General features: G+C 37.4%; 1 protein-coding gene across 6 annotated transcripts in view; it reads left to right on the top strand.

Annotated features, from left to right (window-relative positions):
* NAALADL2 (N-acetylated alpha-linked acidic dipeptidase like 2) overlaps positions 1-21100 on the top strand; it is a 504203-nt gene that overhangs the window by 473074 nt on the left and 10029 nt on the right. For all 6 annotated transcript variants that reach the window (XM_055723677.1, XM_055723680.1, XM_055723679.1 and 3 more), the window contains one exon: positions 4601-4799. In XM_055723677.1, coding sequence (XP_055579652.1) covers positions 4601-4799 — 199 coding nt within the window. The remainder of the gene's footprint in view (positions 1-4600; positions 4800-21100) is intronic.

The raw sequence follows: 21100 nt of genomic DNA, 5'->3' as shown, positions 1-21100 counted from the left end.
TGGGAAGCACTTAGGCGCACATGCTGATCCTCTAGTTGTGGGTGTCATCACAGGCTGCTGAAGCCAGTACACAAATTAGAAAAGCTGTGAACCGCCTAGCTGTGAGAGGCCTATGAAGACAAATTAAGTGCAAGAGATTTGCTGGTTTTCCCTGTATAGGGAGGGCAAGGGCTGTGATTTACAGCTCTTTGGCTGATGCAGTGTCAGTTGTGCGTTGCTTCCTATCAGTTAGGCCCTTTCTTCTCCCTGGGATGGATGTTTTACAGATGTGACAACAGCTGAAGTACTTGGGGTGATAATAGTAGGCAGTGCTAGCAGAAGTTTAAAAATAATCTGGTTTATGATAAGCCATTTCCTAGAAAGTCTGCATGACTTTCCACAGCCCTGCCTCAACCTATACATTTCAAAACATCAGTCTAAACTCTCTGTCCTTAGAAAAATCAATACAGAAACATAGCTCTGTCATTACTTGATGGCTGCATACCCATCGCCTACAGCTATTTGCTAGTCTTCAGCTTGGTGTTTTACCTGCTTGACCGTAGTTCCCTGATCATTTAGGGTGCTTTTCAGAGTTACTTTCTCCATCTGTCTGTAATGGTCAGAAAGTTTCCCTCTTTACCATTTTCCTCTTGAACTCATTATCCTTGACTGCTATAGAGGGGAAAAATGCAACAGTAAGTTATCTGTATATGTTATCTGTATGTAAGACAGAAATACCTTCTTTTGCCATTAGACACTGACATCTTGTCTTCAATATTCTTTCAAGGATATTATATAGTATTACTGGCGAACCTTTCATCAGCCTTTAGAAAAAAAAGTTATGGACAAATGCATTTTCCAAGGACAAAGCATTTGGTACTGAAAGGGAAGGTTGAGCATTTATTCTGTATCACTAGGCCATATATGTTTCATCAGTTCTGTATGAAGTCATTGATAACTTCATAGAATCATAGAATGGTTTGGGTTGGAAGGGACCTTTAAAGGTCATCTAGTCCAACCCACTTGCAGTGAGCAGGGACATCTTCAACTAGACCAGGTTGCTCAGAGCCCTGTCCAGCCTGACCTTGAATGTTTCCAGGGACAGGGCATCTACCACCTCTCTGGGCAACCCGTTCTAGTGTTTTACCACCCTCATTGTAAAAAAATACTTCTTTACATCTACTCTAAATCTACCCTCTTTTAGTGTTAAACCATTACCCCTTGTCCTATTGCAGAAGGCCCTCCTAAAAAGTTTGTCCCTGTCTTTCTTACAAGCCCCCTTGAAAGACCACAGTAAAGTCTCCCTGGAGCCTTCTCTTCTCCAGGCTTCCTCTGTATCGACATGCATAATAGTATGTCACAGCATGCCTTTTTAATGTTAGCTTCTTTGAAAAGAGACTTGTTACAGGAATACCAGATTAATTTGTTTGGGTAGTAGCAGTCATGGTACCAAAATTGAAGCTGATGGCAACATGTTCTTTGTACTGAGGATGTTCATGGATTTGTGTTTCTGCCCCCTTTAGGGTACTTTCTACAAAGCTTTCCCATTCAGATTTTCCACTGCCAGGTCTGATCATCCAGTTTTGCACACAAAATCTTCGTAGTGAATACAACACATAGCTGATCCTGAATTTGCAAGCTAATCAAAGCCTAAAGCCATTTCCCCTCTCTCTCTTACATGCAAACACATAGTCACATGCATGGTGAGTGAGCGTCATGCCTTAAACTGCTGATTTGTCTGTGTTCATTCTTCTGCAGGTACTCATAGGCAAGTACATTCATACCAGCGGGCACAAACACAATATTAAAATGTTAAATCTCTAGCAGTGCTTTCATAAAAGCAATCAGTTACATAAGGAAAGGCCATTGTATTCAGTGTCTGTAAAAATAAACACCTATTTGCTGTATCCTGTTTCTGAATAAAGTCCCGTTACATTTAGCAAATGTAATGAAATTCAACAGTCTAATCCTCTGATCAAGAGTATACATACTCTTGAGTCACTTTCTTATACTGGCAATTTTATTTCTCTAACAACTAAACAGCTAGCTTAGGTGATTCATCATGATTCATACTGGAGACAAAAGGACAAGGAATACAAAATACAATAATGTGGTGGTGGTTTTTTCCTGAGTGAAGTAACACAATTTTTTTTATTTTTTCTGTAGAAGCATCACAAGATGTTTAAGACATTATTAGTTAATGCATCCTTTTCTTTAAGAATCATTTACTCTTCTACTCCCAGCTTCTCAACTGGAGAAGAGCATAAATCACAGTTTCCCTTGACAGTGAAGTTCAGTGTGTTGTGGTAAAAACTGGTGATGCCCTTAAAGCTGTGTCCTCAGTTCTCTGTGGCAATACTAGCCAGACACTTGCAGGTTTTGTACTGAAGTATTAAGAAAGGGCCTGGTCATTTGTTTTATGAGAGCTGGTTTAGAGTGTGATGTACACAGTGCTTTTTACTCATGACTGCAAAATAAAATGTAGCTGGTTTAGGGGCAAAATGCATGCTGTGGAGGAGGGAGAGCATTTACAGAATATTTGCGTTTAAAAGGGTGGTCTGGTTGGCTTCATTTCCAAATATTGAATGATGTCTTCTCCCTTTATCTCAGCTTCCCTATTGAAAAGGTATAGCTGATATTTATAATTGTTTACATAATAGATTAGAAATTATAGATGTTGCACATTACTTGGAATATGAAGTGCTTTGCTGAAAACAAAGAACTCTTTCTAACGGTGAATTTAAACCTTTCCATATTGACAGAAGTCCCAGGGTAAGGTATGCACAATGCCTGGATTATATGCATGGAAATTGCAAGTTCTTCAGCTGCACAGGATGTTTGCCTGAGATTTGAAAATTAAGGATATTGATAATTTGAAAAATATCCCAAGTGTACCAAGTTTATATGCTTGGAGAATATTTTTCTGAGGGATCAACCTAATATAATCAGATCTTAAATTACTCCAAATACAGTCAGATACCAATCCTGGACATCAAGGTACTACAATGCCTGTTATCCATTCTAATTAGGGAAGGGTGGATTGGGCAAGAGCCACTGACAAAGCAACCTTGTCCCAAACTGAGACAGACATAAACCATCTTCTCTCACTCACGTTCCTACAGGGAGCTTCTTCTGTTCATTGTTGAAGTTCACCTGGATAGTTGAGGAAATCTGAGAGTTTCTCTGCCACCAACATGTGCCTGTCCATGTATTTTGGATCATTTCACGTTTTGCTAGATTAGAACACGTTAGTCAGCTAAATGACAGGAGTGCATAGGGATCTATGAACTTCTTTGCCTTTGCTGAAATGTGTCCAATAGCAAATCTCTTTTTCCGTATGAGAGGGAGAATATGTCATATTCAGGCATTTCGTTGAATGTCTTAGTTGTACCTATTTACTTTTCCATTCCTGTTGCTCACCTTTCAGACTCCATCCATAAATAGTTTGAGAACTGGGTTGATGTTCTCCATTCACTATTTCTGGTCTCTCCCTATATCTGTTAGACAAGGAACTTTAGTATTCATTTAATTAGTGTCTTGAACCACTCTGTTGGAGTAATTATCTAAGTCACTAGGATACTGAACACACTGGGGTTTGTACAGTCAACTAAAGGTGAGACAGCTTCTAAAGCTGAGTGGTTTGTTTTGATTAAATTGTCATTTGCAAGATCTAAGGTTAGTTGATTTTCTGTCCTTAATAGGCAAAGTGAGGCTTGGTCTTAAAGATAATTTCTGCATCCTGGAAGTGGTTATTGCTGACTGATGTTACTTTTTCCTTTATATCACGTTCAGACTACGCTTTCTCTTGCTATGTGCTTGTAAAAATTAACACAGTCTATGCACACAGTGGGAAAGGAGGGCATGCTCTTCAGCTGCCCTGCAGGTGGGAACAGACAGCGCATTCACAGTGCTCCAGCTCACCTACTGCAGACAGGGAAATACTGAAATCACAGTGTCCTCCAGAGTGCTGTGGGCTGTTATTCTTTCAGAGTCTGTAGGATTACGAACAAAGTAACAGTTAAAATTCCAAATAAAGTTTTGAAAATATTGACTGGATTAGAATATATGTTTGGATATCAAAGTGTTAGTTGGTTCATTGCCGTATGATTTAAGTGATTAAGAGGAAGAATTTCACATCCCCTGTACAACTGTTGTTAACCTCTAGAATTCTAAAAGTTGAACAAAATTCAATTAAACTCTGCATATCACAATCTTCTATGCAGCAGTCATTATGGAATTCAAGCACAAGCTTTCAAACTTGAGAGCAATAGCATCAAATGGCATTGAATAAATTCTGTCTCAGGAGGAAATGTTATAGTTACTGATTTATAACCATTGCTTCCTGCATGCCTGTTTTTCCAGTGGTGGCTTTCAAGTTGTGCCCAAAATCATTCTTCATAGCTTATTAGATCCTAAAACATCAGAGCCCAAATTGATCTTCTTTGAAAAATAATCAGAGCTTATGCACAATGATCTGTGGCTTTCCTTGATCTATTACGCAATTCTCACAAGGGAAAAGAGGCTCAGGTTTTAATTGGACTATTAATTTTGACTTGTAGGCAAGTGTAATAAGTGGTGTTCTTTGAATCACTGGCAACTGTCTTGCTCTTACTGTTTCTAGGTGAAGAAGTAGACATTCCTCAGTTGCTTACAGTGGCATCACATCTGAGGGACACTGCAGAATTGTTCCAATCAGATGAGATGCGCCCAGCTAATGACCCCAAGGAGCGAGCTCCTATCAGAGTCAGGATGCTCAATGATGTGCTACAAAGCTTGGAGAAAAGCTTCCTGGTTCATCAAGTTCCTCCAGGACTTTACAGGTATGATGTTCAACACATTCCTCTTTTGAGCTACAATAGTAATCTTGCATTATTGTGTTTTGAAAACTGTTATGCTCTTCACAAAAAAAAAATCTCATTGAGTATCCAAGAGTAAAGCTTTTTTTTCCTATCTCATCATTTCTGCAGAAAAAAAAAATAATTAATTACAATACAAGAGGTCGTTAGAATGCAGCATTGTAGCATTTCTGTTATGACATCACTGCTAACAAGATGTACAGTGTGATGGCTACTCAGGCAGCATGACAGCTACTTGTGTTAGACGGTACAGTGAGCTTTCAGAAGAAGAAAATACTTTGAAGTCTAATACTGCTTGACAAACTCCTATATTTTATTTAAAACTTTTTACAGTTCATTGAAGATTCAGAATTATACAAGATACTGTGTAGCATTATTTAGCATATTTAATTATATAGCAGTGCTCTTGGGTGCGTTTCAACCAGTCGAAGGCAGTACAGTGGAGTGAGTCAGAGGGCCTTAGTCAGTCGCCATTCATAACATCGTGTCTCTGGTTAGAATTATTCTCCAATATGGATTCAGCTGCACTACCCAGGTTGATTGTAAGATGTCATAATCATTCCATCTTTCACTTTCTAAGAAAGAAGTCTACAGGTCTATATCTCTTACCATAGATTCCTCTACAAAAAAAAACTAATGGCAATCAGTAGCTTAAGAAAAGTTCAAAGAGCAAGAATTGGCCAAGCCTGTCTGAGTAATGCCTGGCCCGCTGGCTGTTCAGGAGAAGTTATGAAGTGTGTGCATGTGCTTCAGTACAAACTGTCCAAAGCACTGTATTACAGCCCATCAAAGTGGTGTTCCATAGCTCAGCCCCAGGGATATGTTTGGAATGCCCTGGGCTATAGGGTGAGGGCATATGTGTGCTGTTTGACTTCACCAGACCTACTGGGATTATTTTGAAGGACTCTGGCTGAAGATAACCAATGGCTCATCAATACTGCCCATTAGGAGGTTTCCCAAGTCAAACCATCCCTAAAGCCATACCCAGATTTTACTTTAGGGGAAACTACTTGGCATACTCAAAAAAGAGAGCTCAGAAGTGGACTGACATACAGGCACAGGAGACTGACAGGGGCCAGGACACGGAAGTGAATGAGGTGTCTATGTTATTTAGTAATATAAATATACTTGCCACGAGAACCAACTAAAGTAATAAGACAGTACTTTGATGCAGTTGATGAGAAAAATTGTCAAACGTCTTGTGCAAGTGATTGTTTCAAGTGGGCACAAAACAGACAGATGGTAGAGACAGACTTTGGAAGAAAAGCAGAAAGCTACAGCATCAGGAGGAAAGGAGGAAGAGATGCTTCCATCTTGTCATAAACCAAACGTGGTCATCTTTTAACAAGAACAAAAGAAAGAAAAAAGAAAAAGAAAGATAATTGTGCTGAACTGAACGGTGTTAGTGAATAAAATCCCTACAGCTATAATAAAGAAAATAAAATAATGATATTTGGGGAGGGACTAATTTGCTTCATTCCTGCTGTGACTGGACTTATAAAGAAATAAACCAAAATGTGATTAAATAAAATCTAATATTCCAGGTTTAGCACTGCTGTCTTTCTTTTCTGAGCTGGTATAGTGTTGCAAAGGAGCCATAAAACTGCTTAATGTAATGTATTGTGTCTGTGTTGCATCGCAACAGCACTCTGTTGAATCTGGCCCTGTCCTTATTTGTAGAAACAAATCATGCCAAAACTTAGGATTCCAGTAAGAGGGGGTTTTGAGGTCTCCTAATATTTAAATTCTTGCAGTGCTTGCAGTATTAAGTTTCATATTCATCAAGATGTAATTGCTACATACGCAGGTATGATGTGAATTGAATTTTTCACCTTCCTGCTCTCAGCACTACTTCAGCGCAGAGCATGGGATTCACAGTGGTAAAGTAGATAGCATGGAAGGGAAAATTTTGTAATGTTTCCCCTCCTTATTTCATTAGGTTTGATACAGGATTTAACAGTGGCTGATAAGGTTACTTCAGAGTTTGTGGGGAAACATTGGATTTGACGTTACTCTGAACTATTTTACCTGCCATAATCTGAAGTATGTAACAGTAAGGTGTGTCAACATTTAGATACTTACTTAAAAACAATGCATTCTTGTACTGTGCCAAGGTGTGTAATTGTAGTGTAGACTTACCTTTAAGGCAAACAGAGTCAAAGACAGTGGTAATGTCTGATTTCCTTTCCTGCCATTAAAAATCTGCAATACATTTTTTTTTTTTAAAAAAAGTACCTAACATTATACGTTTATTTGGGTTATTGTTCACTTTTAGGGTTTAAAAGTCCCTCTATTATTTGATGCAGTTATATGAATCCGTTTTGTGTTCTGAAGCTTTAGTTTTATCACAGGAACACTAGAAGTACTTGAAAAAAATGATGTTGTTGGTTTGGGGGTTTGGGATTTTTTTTTGCTTGTACAACTTAAGCTTTTCTTTTTGTAATTTGGTAAAGAAAACAAACGAAAAAATCAGTCTCACAGCCAGGACCTTCTATGCCATGTTTCATCCCAGTCAGAAGATTGATGGGCAAGTTATAAACCCCTGAAATAGTGGTTTATAATGGAAATGCTGGCAGCCCTTTAACTATAGCAGCGCAAGCAGTGCAGCAATAAATACTATGCTTCATCTGTAAACAGAAATTTAGGATGCAGTTTGCAGCCTTGACCTTCAGGCTCCAACTGTGTTTAGATCATTAAGATTCCATAAATACTGTAATTTACAGCCTTCTGAAGGAAGAATTTGTGTGCACAGTAAAGCACGTATTCTTCATGAAAAAATGATTGCTTCCTGTATACCCATTTGGACTCATATTCTCAACCTCAATCAAAGTACTTGACAAATCTGCTGAAGTTTAGGCATCATTTTTAGGCTTGTGTTTGTCCTAATTCACAGCTCTCTAGATCCGTATCATGTTTTCTCTTCTAGAACTCGACTTAAAAAGGAAGGTGGATTTTTTTGCATTGTCGCAAGAGGTGGATTGCAACCTACTTGTGCTTGCCCACTACAGGGAAACTAATATATCTTTTCTATGTCTTTATGTATGGTTTGTACGCACGTTGCCACAGCTGCAGTCCCTTACTGTATATAGGTACTTAAAAAAAAATAGATGCCTCATTCCAGTCAGTGTCATAGGGCAACATTTGGGCATAATTGATGCATTATTTTTCTATAATGAGCAATAAAATTATTCAAAATTACTAACAGAATTAAAATTACTTCAATTTTTGGCAATTTCATATATATATATATATATATATATATATGTATGTATATATATGTATGTATATATATATTCAGGATATCCTGAATAAAGTTAAGTAATGTTGACTGTCATTGGCAGGTTGTTCAATCCAGTGTAAGTAAACACTGTAGTTTAGATGATTATCCTTCTTACCTGAACTTCATGACATTGCACTGAAAATTCGGCAATAGCATACTTTCCCCATGATATTCTATTTCCAACTGTGCTGGAAATATACAAGTACAGCTGTCATCAGGGTATTTTAGTCTTATCCAGAAATTTAGGCAGAATGAAAAATAATAGGTTGAGAAACATTATCCTTCTTTGCAGAGGTTACCCTGGGGCTTGATTTGGGGTTAGGACAAAATCTCTTGAGTTTTATTGTACCTGAAGAATTCCTGTGATTCCCAGTGGTTACCCCAGGCAGACTCTATTTCCAAAAAAAAATGCTTAGGAACAAAATAGGATAGCTACTGGTTTTTCTTCTCATAACATAATCCTTATCATAATATTGATAATTTTGTGGTTTACATTTTGTCATTATTTTAATGGAACAATCAGTAGAAATTTTTATGTTTATTTCTTTCCTCTAGCCGTTTCTTGCTTTCCACTCTTAGAATATAGACTTATGCTGAACATTTATGTATATATTCTGATGGTCATATTTTGCTGCTAGTAATAATAACCATAGATTATGCTTAGCACATACGAAGCTAAAGGTAAGAACAGAGGTTCAATCACTTTAGGCACTGTGCATAGATCAGGGCGGGGGTGGGGTGGGTGGAATCTCGAGCATATTGTCCTCTCAATCAGATGGTCAGCCTCAGCAGAGATATAAGAGGAATCTATAAATGCTCATGTATAGTAAGAAAACCCCAAATTCTACCCTCATCAGCATTCAGCAAGGTACATGTAGTTGACTGCAAGGGGCAGAAGATACTTTATCTCTGTAAGGAAGGGTGCTTCAGCCATAAGTATACGTAGATTAAAACAAAGACCTGGGGCAGTTTCCCTACAGTGAAAGCAGCTTGTCTGATAAGGTCAAGGAAGTACTGGCTGACACCTGTTGTGATACGGAGTAACCAAATCTCTACATGGCTTCTGAGAGAGAACAAAATTAATTTCCCTAAACGATTGTTTGTAAGGTAGATAACAGGGCAAATCCAATGCGGAGCAATGTGTCTCCTCTTTGTGTCTTTCCTGAACATCTTTGTCTTTTGTGCATCAGCTAATCCCTAAAACTCTCAGACTCTAGAAGTCTACTGTCATGCTTTTGCATGCTTTTCCCTCTATGAAAATACCTACCAAAACAGCGACATGGACAGCATCATGGATAACAAGACAGCAAGTATCTTCCTGGTGTTTATAAATATTGACCTTAAATCTTATGTCTGCCTAGGCTGGGTAAGACCGTTCCCCATGTTCCTTGTCTGTTTTATTTCTTATATTTGCAGATCTTCACAGCTTCTAATAACCTAATGTATCTGTCAAGTCTGTGTGCGCACTCCTTTACGTATTCACACAGGGAATTTGTGTCTTTCTTGAAAGGCGTAGCACTGCAGTGGCATTGGAACAATGAATAATAATATTGCAAAGAAATGAGATGATCAAGAAAACTTCATGCAGTATCAGGCAGAGGACACTCACTCAGTGCAGTAACATATCCTTTCATACTGAACATGTTTGATTTCCTCGGGTCCATGTCTAAACTTCATATTTGATGGATGCTGTTGATACTGGATGGATCCAGTATGCAGGGTTTCCTAGAATACCGTGTAATGCTCCTACCTAGATTTCCAAATCTTGAGTCGCTAAAAACAGAGTTTGTGTCTTTGATCTTTTAAAAGTAAAGTCCAAAAAAGACACACAAGGGCTCGGGCTGTCATTTTGGCTCCAGTTAGACCATCATTAGATGTTAATAAGCTTAAGGATCAGTTATGTCATGACTGGCCGTTCTTTTAACAATTTTGTAAAAGAATCAAAGTCAACTTGTGTAAAATTTTTCATTTAAGAGTTTCATCTTAGGTTGCCAAGTGTAACCTGTCCAGTAAGGTTGTATGCATCTGTCACCGCTATTTATGGAACTGTTGCAAGGGCCATTGTACTTGTCTAGTAGATGTAATTGAGTGAATTGAGTAATAAGTAGGTGAAAAAGTGAGGATTTTGAAAACAATCTGTGTTTCCAGGGAAGACCTCCAGCAGTTTTTATTGCTCATTTGTACAAGTTAAACTTCTTCCTTTTTCTTCTTTTTGCCATGGATACCCAAGTGTGACATTAACACTTCATTGAGCTAAAAAATTACAACAAATCAGTACATTATAATGAATAAAATACTTGCAATAAGCAAGGATAGATTGTGCACCGTAAATTTGCCATAATGAAATGAAAGAACAATCAAAAGATGTTTTTACCACCACACAAGAGAGTAACTTGCATTGTTCTAATCTCATGCCACTCAAGTGTTTGCTGTTCACCAGAACATAAGTTTTCCTTTCAGACTGAGATTTGTTGTATATGTTCCTGACATATGTACAGAGTCTACTGGACTTATTTCTTTTTTGCTGATAAACTGCAGCAGATTCTCAGGTGTGAAAATTCACATGACCTAAGACTCAAGTTTCTAGAGAGACACTTAGTAGGAAAGGTGAAGTCTGTATTAAATCTCCATGTGTAAACAAACTGGATTCATCGTGGGATTTATAGAGGACAGGCATTAAAGATGCAAATATCCTGCTAATCTTAAAAACTAATGTCGGTAAACATGTAGTGCAATGTCATCTGAAAAAGAAAAAAACTAGCCCAGAGTTTATACAGAAGATAAGAATTCTGTCTCATTTTATAAACTCTTTGCAGATTTGGTTTTTCAGTTTGAAGTCTTCATTTGTGGCTTCAAGTAGAAAATATTCCTGTATACTTTGTTGTAATGTTGAAGACATTTTTGACTGCCCTGAACCAAACACGTGGAATTCATATTTTTTTCCTGCATGGCATTATGTGGAGCAGAGAGTGAATTGATATGGTGCTGATGATCCTTAGTGTGGGAAATACTGCAACAGTTCATGTTGTACTGGCAGCAGTAGATAATGGTCTGTCTTGTGTTACCTGCCATGTGCAATTTGTAAATACAATACTAGAATGATGTTGAAGAAAGAATTGTGTACTGTTTTTAGAACAGCGCACCTCAGATTTTGCCATTCTGTCAGAATAAATGAATTTTCATCTTACTGCACAGCTGTGATTTTTCATCTGACATTTTACCCTAATATCTTGGATCTTTCAAAATTTTCATCTCTTTTTCATCTATAATTGTTCCACACCTTATAAAGGTAGTTATGATTAGTGGTATTACTTATTTCACTTTCCGGTCCTTCACTGGTGTTTCTTGGCTCTGCAGTTCTTGTTCAGATCCCTTTTCTCTGATACATGTTTGTCCAAGTGTATTTTTTACACCTAAGATGTCATCCCATTTTTTTCTACCTTCTTCCTTCAAACTCCATAGTGTTTACGCACTGTAGTTGTAGTTTATGCAAGTATAAGTTAGACGTGACGAAGTCGAATATTCAGGATAGAAGTGACACGCAGTTTCAGTAAGACTTGCTTCATTTTAGCTCACTTCATAACTACTAATGGCAAAAAAAAAAAAAATCACAGGAAATATTCCAAGGATAGTTTTATGTTCTTCCCAAGAATGTGGGAAGGCAAAAAGAAGTTTTCATCAGATAGGTGAACAGTGGCAGCTGTGCACTGCCAGAAGATCTGAGATGCTGCTAACTGCATGGTAAATCTTTAATTAATTCTTGCTTGGAAGATGAGTTTTCTCCCAGCCTTTGGTAGCAGACATTGAATGAAAGGATTAGGTTCTTGGTTTATATGCTTATCTAAATAGATGTCTTGTGTCTGGTGCCCAGGAATTCATAAAAAGTGGTGACAATTGGGAGTTGGTATCCAGAGTTTTTACAGCATAGTCAGAAGTGGGTTTTATGAGAAAACTGGATAGATTGAGTCACCTCTGCAGGTTACTCTTGATTAGAAAAAAATTTATAAGACACTAATTGCAGTTCTTAACTGCCAGGTTATTTTTTCTAATCCTAAAACCAAAGCCAAACCAGTTAGTTAATGGCATGACAAGGAATGATGTGAATTTAATTAGGCTGGTACAAACTAAGAAATATTTCCAACCAAATCCTGAACACTAGGCTCACTAGATATAGCTATTGCTGTCCTGAAAAAAAGTGCAATAACATGTTTGGTGCGCTAATTTCAATTTAAAATAGTAATTTGAGTCAAATTCATGCATCCAAATCACTAGCAGAATCTGGAGTAACAACCTTGGTATAAGGTGGACTGAAAGTATTTTCTTCACTGTATCCCTTTTAAACATTGTACCCAACTGTTACATGGGGGTATAGCATGGGTGGGAGGACAAAAGGAACTTTCTTCTCTCTTGAGCAGCTACCAGAAGCCAGACATAATTAAGATCACTTCCTGTTCACTCAGATGGTGCAGATACTCAAAATGGGATTTGAGGGACTGGGAAGAAGATACAGTCATGAATCCGCTCATTCAGTGGATCCACATAATGTTGCATTGAAATTAAGCTCTAACTCTAAATAGCACAGAAGCTTTCCCCAGGATACCTTTTGCTACCAGTGCAGCTCCCCAGAACAGGCATAGTTAGGAAAGTGTAGGAACTGTTTAATTCATGATGGACCTGTAGGAACAATATTCTAGCAGCAGGAGCATTCTCTGTGTGCTGAGCAACTTTGGGAAGTGTTCTGGCCCCTCTGGGGTGATTGAACTGCGCTGTGGTTGTTTATTCTCTAGGCCAGATAGTTAGAATTTCATCCACTGGGATATTGACTCTTTTAACATTCATCCGTGTGTGGAGCAGCACATTTATCCTAGCATACATCAGCAGCAACTACTAGCTTGATAATGCTCTTACAAATTCCTGCTTTGGTTATTATTTTTCTCATGACTGATAATCATGCTGAATTATGCCCTTTCTTAATATTGAGAAGGTACAATAAAGTGACTGTAACTCACTCTCAAAACACCTGATCCATCCAAGTGGCACTTCAAATGGTTTTTCCTTTGGAATCACCAGTACATGTAATGACCATGAAGTAATGACTGTATTTGTTGTCTTGGAATTTTTTACTATTTAAAGAGCATTTGCTGCATAAATACTACTGAATTAGCCATCTGCAGAGATATAATTACAGTAGACATTAAATCTTATTTAAACAGGGAACACAAAAATCTTGTCATTACACCTGCAAAAGCAGAAAACCACTATAATTAGAGATTATGCCATGGCTGGAAACCAGCTTTCTCACTTCCCTGATATGAATGGTAAACCTGGGTGTACATACATTAATTTATTATTGTCTGTACCTGTATGTACTTCTCATGGATTTCTTCCATCTTTTTGATTAGATTGATTCGTACACTTACAGAGTTCTGTCTGTAGTATGCATCAGACCCATTTTGGTTTTGATATAGTACATATTATTGTGTATATTGTAACGTAACACCGCATTGGTGGTCCTGAAGATGAAGAGTTTATCCGGGACATACAATTTCTCATGCTTTCCGTGAATGTGCATGATCTTGACCTTGCGGAGAACTTGGGGGTTTGGGGGGATAATGACATTTATTTGAATACGTGGACTTAATTAGACATTTTAGCCCATTTCACAGCAGCTGTTTGGGTAACTGTAAAAACCCTTTCACAGAAGGCTGTTGCAGAGCTCTCATGCCAAGGCCTAGCAAGTCTTCAGATTAGGATACAGTTCTATTCAGTTTTCCTTCCTGGCAGATCTTGCTCAGGTCTGTGCTTATGGTGCTAAATAGACCAAGAATATGTAGTGACAGAGAGGAACAGCCTGTAATCTCAGAAAGTTATACAAAGTACTAGATTTTGAATGTATTAAATATGACAGAAACTTCATATTTTATACGTTATTGCATTTTTCTTATAAATAGTAGGGTCGATAACATTTTTTAAATCCAAGAAATATATGGTTCCACATTTTTTGTCATGACAGATATGAGCCATTCATCTATGTTTGCAATATTAATCAAGAACATTTCTTGAATATAGTACAAAAATAAGTGGAATTAATTGAAAAAATAGTTAGTATGTGATACTCCCCTCACTAACATACTACCCAGGCAAGAGGGTTTAGAAGTTTGGTGGTGAGATCATTAACAAGCAAATTACATTAACCAGGATTTTTAAAAGTGTTAATTTTGTGTGTATTCATGCCATTGAAGGTAATAAAAATATAACTTTAGGCATTTCTTTAAAGAACATATTATGACATAATTAATTTTTTATCCATAATTAACTCTTATGATAATGACCTTTCAGATTTTGGCTGTGATTATAATGGTCTTGAAACAAGCCTCATGGTATGAAGTTACTTAAGGTGATAAACCTACACAGGATCGGAATGAGAGATCAAGGTCAAGCCAATTTACTGCATCAAAGAGTAGACACTGCTTGCTGCTTTGTTTAGAAACGGTATTCCTTCTTAGGAATCGGATGTTTTGTATGATTTCTAAATAAAAAACCCTATGAAGCTTTCAGAACATCATCTGTGAGCCATTTGGAAATAATACTTTTATTAATTTACTTCCCTCCAGTCCTTCAAAATAGTAGCACATCTGCTTTGACTTTGAGTATTTCAGACTGAGACATCCTTAAAAGAAAAATAATTTCCTCCAGATCATTCAGCATAAGCATGTTTCTTTCGTTTGAAAAATAAGTGTAGCATAAACCAATCAAGGAACAACATGCTGGCAATTGCTACCAACAGCTACGTTATTTGAAATAAAGTATATTTCATACCAGTTACTGCCAGTAAATAACATTTTAAAATATAGTTATATTATTTTTGTTTAATGCATCATCACTCTTAAGTATAGATGCAAGTCTGTGTTCTAAGAAATTACAGAATAAATATTGAAGGATTTTCAAGGAACTTTTACATTTCTGTGGAGTATATATCATTCGTCCGCTGCATATAGGGTTTGAAAGCTCTATGGCAAAGAGTCTGATAGTGTGTTTTGTGGCTTCTTCAGGAATTTCTGGATAAAGTTGCTTAATTAATTTCTGTAAAGCCCTGGAGAAAATCATGCCTAATTAATTAGAGGACTGCCCTTTAGCAGTGATAAATAATTGCTTGCAACTTCTGAAGAACAAATGCATCCTAATTTTTCTTTTCTGTTCCACTTCTGTTCTGTGAAGTCATTCTGTACTGTTGAAGCTATAGGATTGATTCTTCTTACTTACTAATCTTACTTACTCCAAACTAAGGAAAAAATAAGTTTCCTAAACTCAGCAAATTTTCAGCAGGGGAAGAACTGTGATTACAAGGTAATGCTGATCTTCAGCCTGTGCAAACAGGTATTTTATTGAAGTCTGATTTTACTCAAACTCAGTCTTCAAACTAGTCAGACTTCTTAGCTCCGTTGTTCTTCTTTGAGACAGTTCTAGAACATCAGTCCTCTTCTGATTAGCAGCTTTGCATCAAGCTTCCACCTCCCGTTTGTTCGTGTTTATTCTATATTATACTAGAAGCTGTTTTGCTACTGTAAGCCACAAGCATGTAAGAAATCACAGGAAGAAATGAGGTAATTATTTTTTAATTAATTAAAGTGAAGAACTTTAGCTACAGGTTGCCATAGATACAGTATCCAGTTTGAAATCTTTTCCAAGCCGTCACAGACCAATGCATATTATCAGGAAATCAAGATTAACATTGGTAGCTTTATTTTTTGTCAGTCTTTTCTGTTGACAGTAGTTATTCAACTATCAAAAGAACTTCAAAACAGAAGTGAAGGTGAATGTTTTCTATGAATATTGAGTTTTGGTCATATAAAAAAAATCCCCAAGCAACCTTTACTTCGCTTGATTTCTTCAATAGATTTTTGATTTTCTTGTTAGGGTTCTGAATGCTGGTACATGCAATTTGGAATTTAGTAGATTAATCTGTAATGATCACCAAGATAGGTTTAAAGGCTGGAAGGTCTGTAGCTAAGGTTGGGATGAGTGTTTATAGTCAGGTCTGACAGGGTCATCCATTTAGGTAAAGATTTTCAGGGGGTGATGAGAGCAAGCTGCTCCCTTAAAGGATGGAGAGCCAAGCATGATACCATGGCAGGAGAGCGGCGGCCTCTCCAGCCAGACCTATAGCGCCCAAGAGGTGCAAGCAGGAGACCCCTGGGACTGGCAGGTCAGGCTGATCGGGCACAGTAAGATCTATCGGTGCACGCAAGGCCTTGACAAAGATCTAAGGGTGGCAAGGGGCATCAAGCTGAAACTTATGCTAGAGTTAGGGTTAGGCTCTAGTGATAATCTGGTAAGAGATCAGTGTGTTTTAGGACAATGCATATGTTACCTGTAAAAAAGTACCGTAATCAAAGATAACTAGGGAAATAAAAGATAATGTATCTTGTAACCAGCTATCACTCCAGTTTGGCTTCTCTTTGTTCTTTTGTTTACTTGGTAGGCAATCAAGCCAAACCAAGCCTCAAGACACTTCACAAAGATACCAAAATCAGGATTTATTTTTTTTAACAAGCCCTATTCTAAATTGGCCTCTCAAAAGTGAATTCAGACCTGGAATAATTACCTCCTTGTAGTCCAGTGTCCCAACAGGATTTTGTTAAATGCAGACTTCCCATAACCTCCATTTGACATAATTGACTCAGTTAGAGGTGTCCTAACTCCTGTCGCTTATGCAAGATAAATTTCTATCTGGCAGGGACAGAGTTTATCTGGTTTACCACTGCCACATAATGATGCCTTTGAAATGCCTTTCAGTTGGCTAGACGTTATTTAGATTTGATATCCGGATTACCTGTAGTTTATAAGCTGCTGGTACCATGGAAATACATATCTTCCTGGCATGATTTAAGTATATCACTTTCTGTAATATATACCAGTAGAACAATTTGCACTCCTAAAAAAAAAGAGCACTAAGTGAAGGCAGTTGATGACTCAAAGAAAAGATAGAATGTATAGCAAAAAAAAATTAGGAACAACATATTACAAATAAAGATCCTTAAACATAACATGCTGAGTTAGTGGAAACTTAGGACAGTGAAGGAATAAAGTGGCATTTACAGCAAAATTGTCCTAAACCATACCCTCATCTGCCCTGGTCACATGCATGTTGTTCAGTCACACAGCCCCAGAACCAGTGTCTTTCACTGTTTGATCCAGCAAAAATCAGATTTGTAGAAAAAAAAAATTTCCTCTGGATCAGCTATAGTAACATGTAATGACAGTTCACCAGTGTGTAAATTTTGTCCTGATAAAAGTTTGTATTACATGGCTAGCAGCTATAATTTTGTAATTATAAACCTTCTGCTGCAATAGTGCTGTGAAATAAAATAGGTAAGATAAAATAACTATGTGGGTGTCAAAAAAGTTTAAAAAATAGAAGAAGAGGAAAGGAGAAGCACTGTTGGAGATCAAAAGGATAAGGGACCCAGAGGAAGAAGGGAAGCTTTCTGTACCTTCATCATAAAATTTTCTGAGGTACAAACTAGTGTAAAATAACTAGAATAAGTGAGCTCGTGCACTTTCCAAGGAAGAAGAATTTGTAGCATTTTTATGTCCTGCAATAAATAAACACCCTGTGTAACTGGAAGTCCCAGGATGTAAATATTATTTGAATGCATTTATTTATTTACCAAGTTAATAATATTTTGTGGTTTACAAACATGAATGAAAACAACCTCCTAGATATAAGAAAAGTGCATTCAAAACTGAATATAATCAAGAGAAAGGGAATTGCAGAGAATCCCAGTTGTGGTGTGCTTTTTTTCTCGGAGATTAAAAGAGAAAATGATTCAGGTATTTATAAAATTGAATTTGTGAGAATGCTGAAACATCTCTAGTCACAGCACATTGTGTTATAACTGGAATAGGCAGAGGCTGCCCATAGCATTTATCTGTAAGCAGTTCTAATGTAATTCCACAGAGAAAACTTGCACTCATTTCATGTGGGACTGTATACTTGCCATTATGTCTTAATGCTTTAATAATTACTTTTCAAAATCTCAAAAAACGCTCTTAAATTGGAAGCTATTTCTAAGTACCTGAATAATTCAGCTTGTGTTGTACATTACCTACACACAGGCTTTTCTTGTAAGCTAAAAAATCCTTTTTTGTGACAAGAATAACATAGTAATTTAGTTTTATCTTGTACTGTCCAGTTGTTCTGGACAGTTCTGCAAAATAGCTTGAAGTTGTGTTAAAGTCAATATACTTTGAGTGTGATCTGTCATTCAAGAATTTGTCAAATTCGTTTTGGTCTGGCGGGGGTGACATTACATCCTTATCTGTGGCAGTGTAAAACAGTATTTAACTCTAATGGCGTTATTTCAATCAATAATGCTTACGTTCCCAGGCCTGCAAAGAACTTACAAAAGTTATAGAAGAGTTTCTTTCAGAATTCAGTTTTATAGATTCTTTGCTTTGGTTTGCTAAGACTGATTCTTTTGTTTGGAGGCATTTGAGCTCTTTCAGTGGTACTGCCTGAAGTTACTAATTAGGTTTTCTACTTCAGTGTTACACTTTTCAGGTCACTGTGATGTGTCATTGAAATAAGCCCATTAAAATGAATGATGTGTGTTGTAATTTCATTAGTATCATCAATAATGTATCGCACTTTTCTGTTTAGGAGTCTTGGGGTTTTTTGTGGGGGTCATGCTGACTCTGTGAATTATATTTATAAGGTCGAAATAGTTAAAGATGAAGGTAGATACTTAAGCAATTAGGCTAGAGGATGGAATTGGTTTTTTAGAGGTGTAGGCCGCAAAACCAATTTGTATTAAGGAATGTTTAAGTAATTGAATTTCACAGTAGAAATTAAAGTGTCTTAGTATCATTATACGTGTTGTGGTCACATAGTGCTGCCTTGTGCCAATGAAATGTCTGTGTTTTATTTTTTAGCCCATGTGTAATCTTTAATGAAAACACTTTTCTGACTTGTAAAGGCTTGGAAGTAATAAACTGGATGAACCCTTTTTTCTTTTTTTTTTCATTTCATGAAGCTTGGACAGAGATAAGTAAAATTGCATAAATTGACTCTCATGAACATGCATAAAGAGAGAAATCATTTTATTCAACAAAGGGGTGGCATGGCTTGCCAAGAAAAGATAAGTAATTGGAAAATACAAGATCCTGGTGGGAATTTCTAGCAGAAAATCTGAAAAAACAGGTGCCATATAATGTTACTTATTTGCATACATAAAATAAAAAATAAGTTCTGTCATACTATGCAATCAGCTATGCCAAAGTCATACTACTATTGCAAAAGTTAAGATACTTTTGTAAATTATGACAGTAGACTGCTTGTCTCATTCATCAAACGACTAAGGTTTTCTCATTAGGCACTGGTTTATACCATAGTCAGGCAGGATGGGCTAGGAATACTTGTATTTTACAGTGGATGACCTGCGTGTGGATTATCTGTGGAATCACCTGTGATTCCAAAATCGCAGCAGTAGAGGTAAACTGCATTAATATCCTTGTATGTTAAGGTAAACCATCTTTTTAGCTTCTGTGCCTTGTTTAGAGCACAATTGAAGATGGTATAGGAGAAGATCTGTTCCTATTCAACACATTTTCTCAGCAGTCCCCAAATGTTCCAGTCTTCAGGTCATCCTCTCTTTAGAGTCTGATCTCTATCAGTCTTAAGTTAGTGTTGCTCTGCTCATGTTTATTGTTTTATGACATGTTTATTAGTTGACATTACTCCCAGTAAATTAATAGAGGGATCCTAAAATAGATCAAGATGCCAGTGTTGTAGGCATTCAAAGCAGATTCAAAGCTCAGTCAAACTCTCCCAGCCACCAGGAACCAGACAGGATTGTGACATGCCTTCTTAGAGAAAAAAGTAACGTGATAATCTCTGCGATTGCCCCTCCTCTTCAATGGCTTTGAGGGGTTGCGAACAGGCTTCTGTCTGCCTGGGAACTATTGAGGACAGATCTTCAAACGCCTGGGTCTGCTCTCACTGATCTCAGCAGCAGGCCCTGAATTGATTTCAGAGGGAGCAAACCCAATCCCTGCTTTTAAAACCACAGTATTGCCCGTAGCACAGCCTATCCTTAAAACCCACCCAACCAAGAATTTATCTGGTTCTCAATATACAAAGTTTTTGTTTCCTATATCACAGAGACGCTTCAGGGACAGTCTATACTATATACTTTAGTCACCTTTGAATGTAAGCTGTGTCATAGTCTCAAGGAACAGTGGCATCAGCTCAGAACTGAGGAAGCAGGCAGTTGTCCTCTGGTTGCCACAGTGTAAGCGAAAGGTGTTATTGGCACATCGGCCTGTTACTGGCCTCGATGGAGGTTTCTGTCACCGCTGAGCTATTCCTGCAAGTGCTCCTAACCTGTTTCAGTCTAAATGATCTAGGTCAATGATGACCTACTGTTTAAACTATGTAAGCTATCCTACTGCAGTGTTGGATTCTAACTCTTTCCCTCATCTGTTTAAAACTACTGTGTATTGCATTACAGAACACTTGAAATGGCTGTCAGGGATAAAAAGCTTACCGTTCCTCTTGCACATCCCTGGGTTTGGATGTATACTCAATATAGGAAGGTAAAAACAATAAGACTGGAAAATTGTGTTGTGAGGATAGGAATTGTTTAATATCTTTGAAAAATATTGCCCCTCATTCAAAGCATTTTTTTGAACTGGAAGACATGGCAGAAGGTTGTAAATGTTCTGTGTTGTCATTTATTGGGCTCCTTCGTTACCATTCCTCCTTGTAGACTGGCAATTAAATGATTCATATATAAGATATACTTTTGTGGTCATCTGTCTTGTAGGTACTTGGCAGTTTTATTACTAATTTGGTGTTGCCATCGGGCCTGTCATGCAGTTAGGTTACTAACAGAGTATCTCGGTTGTCTGGCTTTCTTGCTGTTTTCATTCTGTGAAACAATTTCTCCCCTGCCTTGAACACCTGCCTTGAATTTAAGGAAAA

Source organism: Falco cherrug, chromosome 11 (genome assembly GCF_023634085.1).
Source record: "Falco cherrug isolate bFalChe1 chromosome 11, bFalChe1.pri, whole genome shotgun sequence".
NCBI classification, from domain to species: Eukaryota; Metazoa; Chordata; class Aves; order Falconiformes; family Falconidae; genus Falco; species Falco cherrug.
The sequence above is the reverse complement of the archived record's forward strand: the minus strand, read 5'-3'. Positions and strand labels throughout refer to the sequence as shown.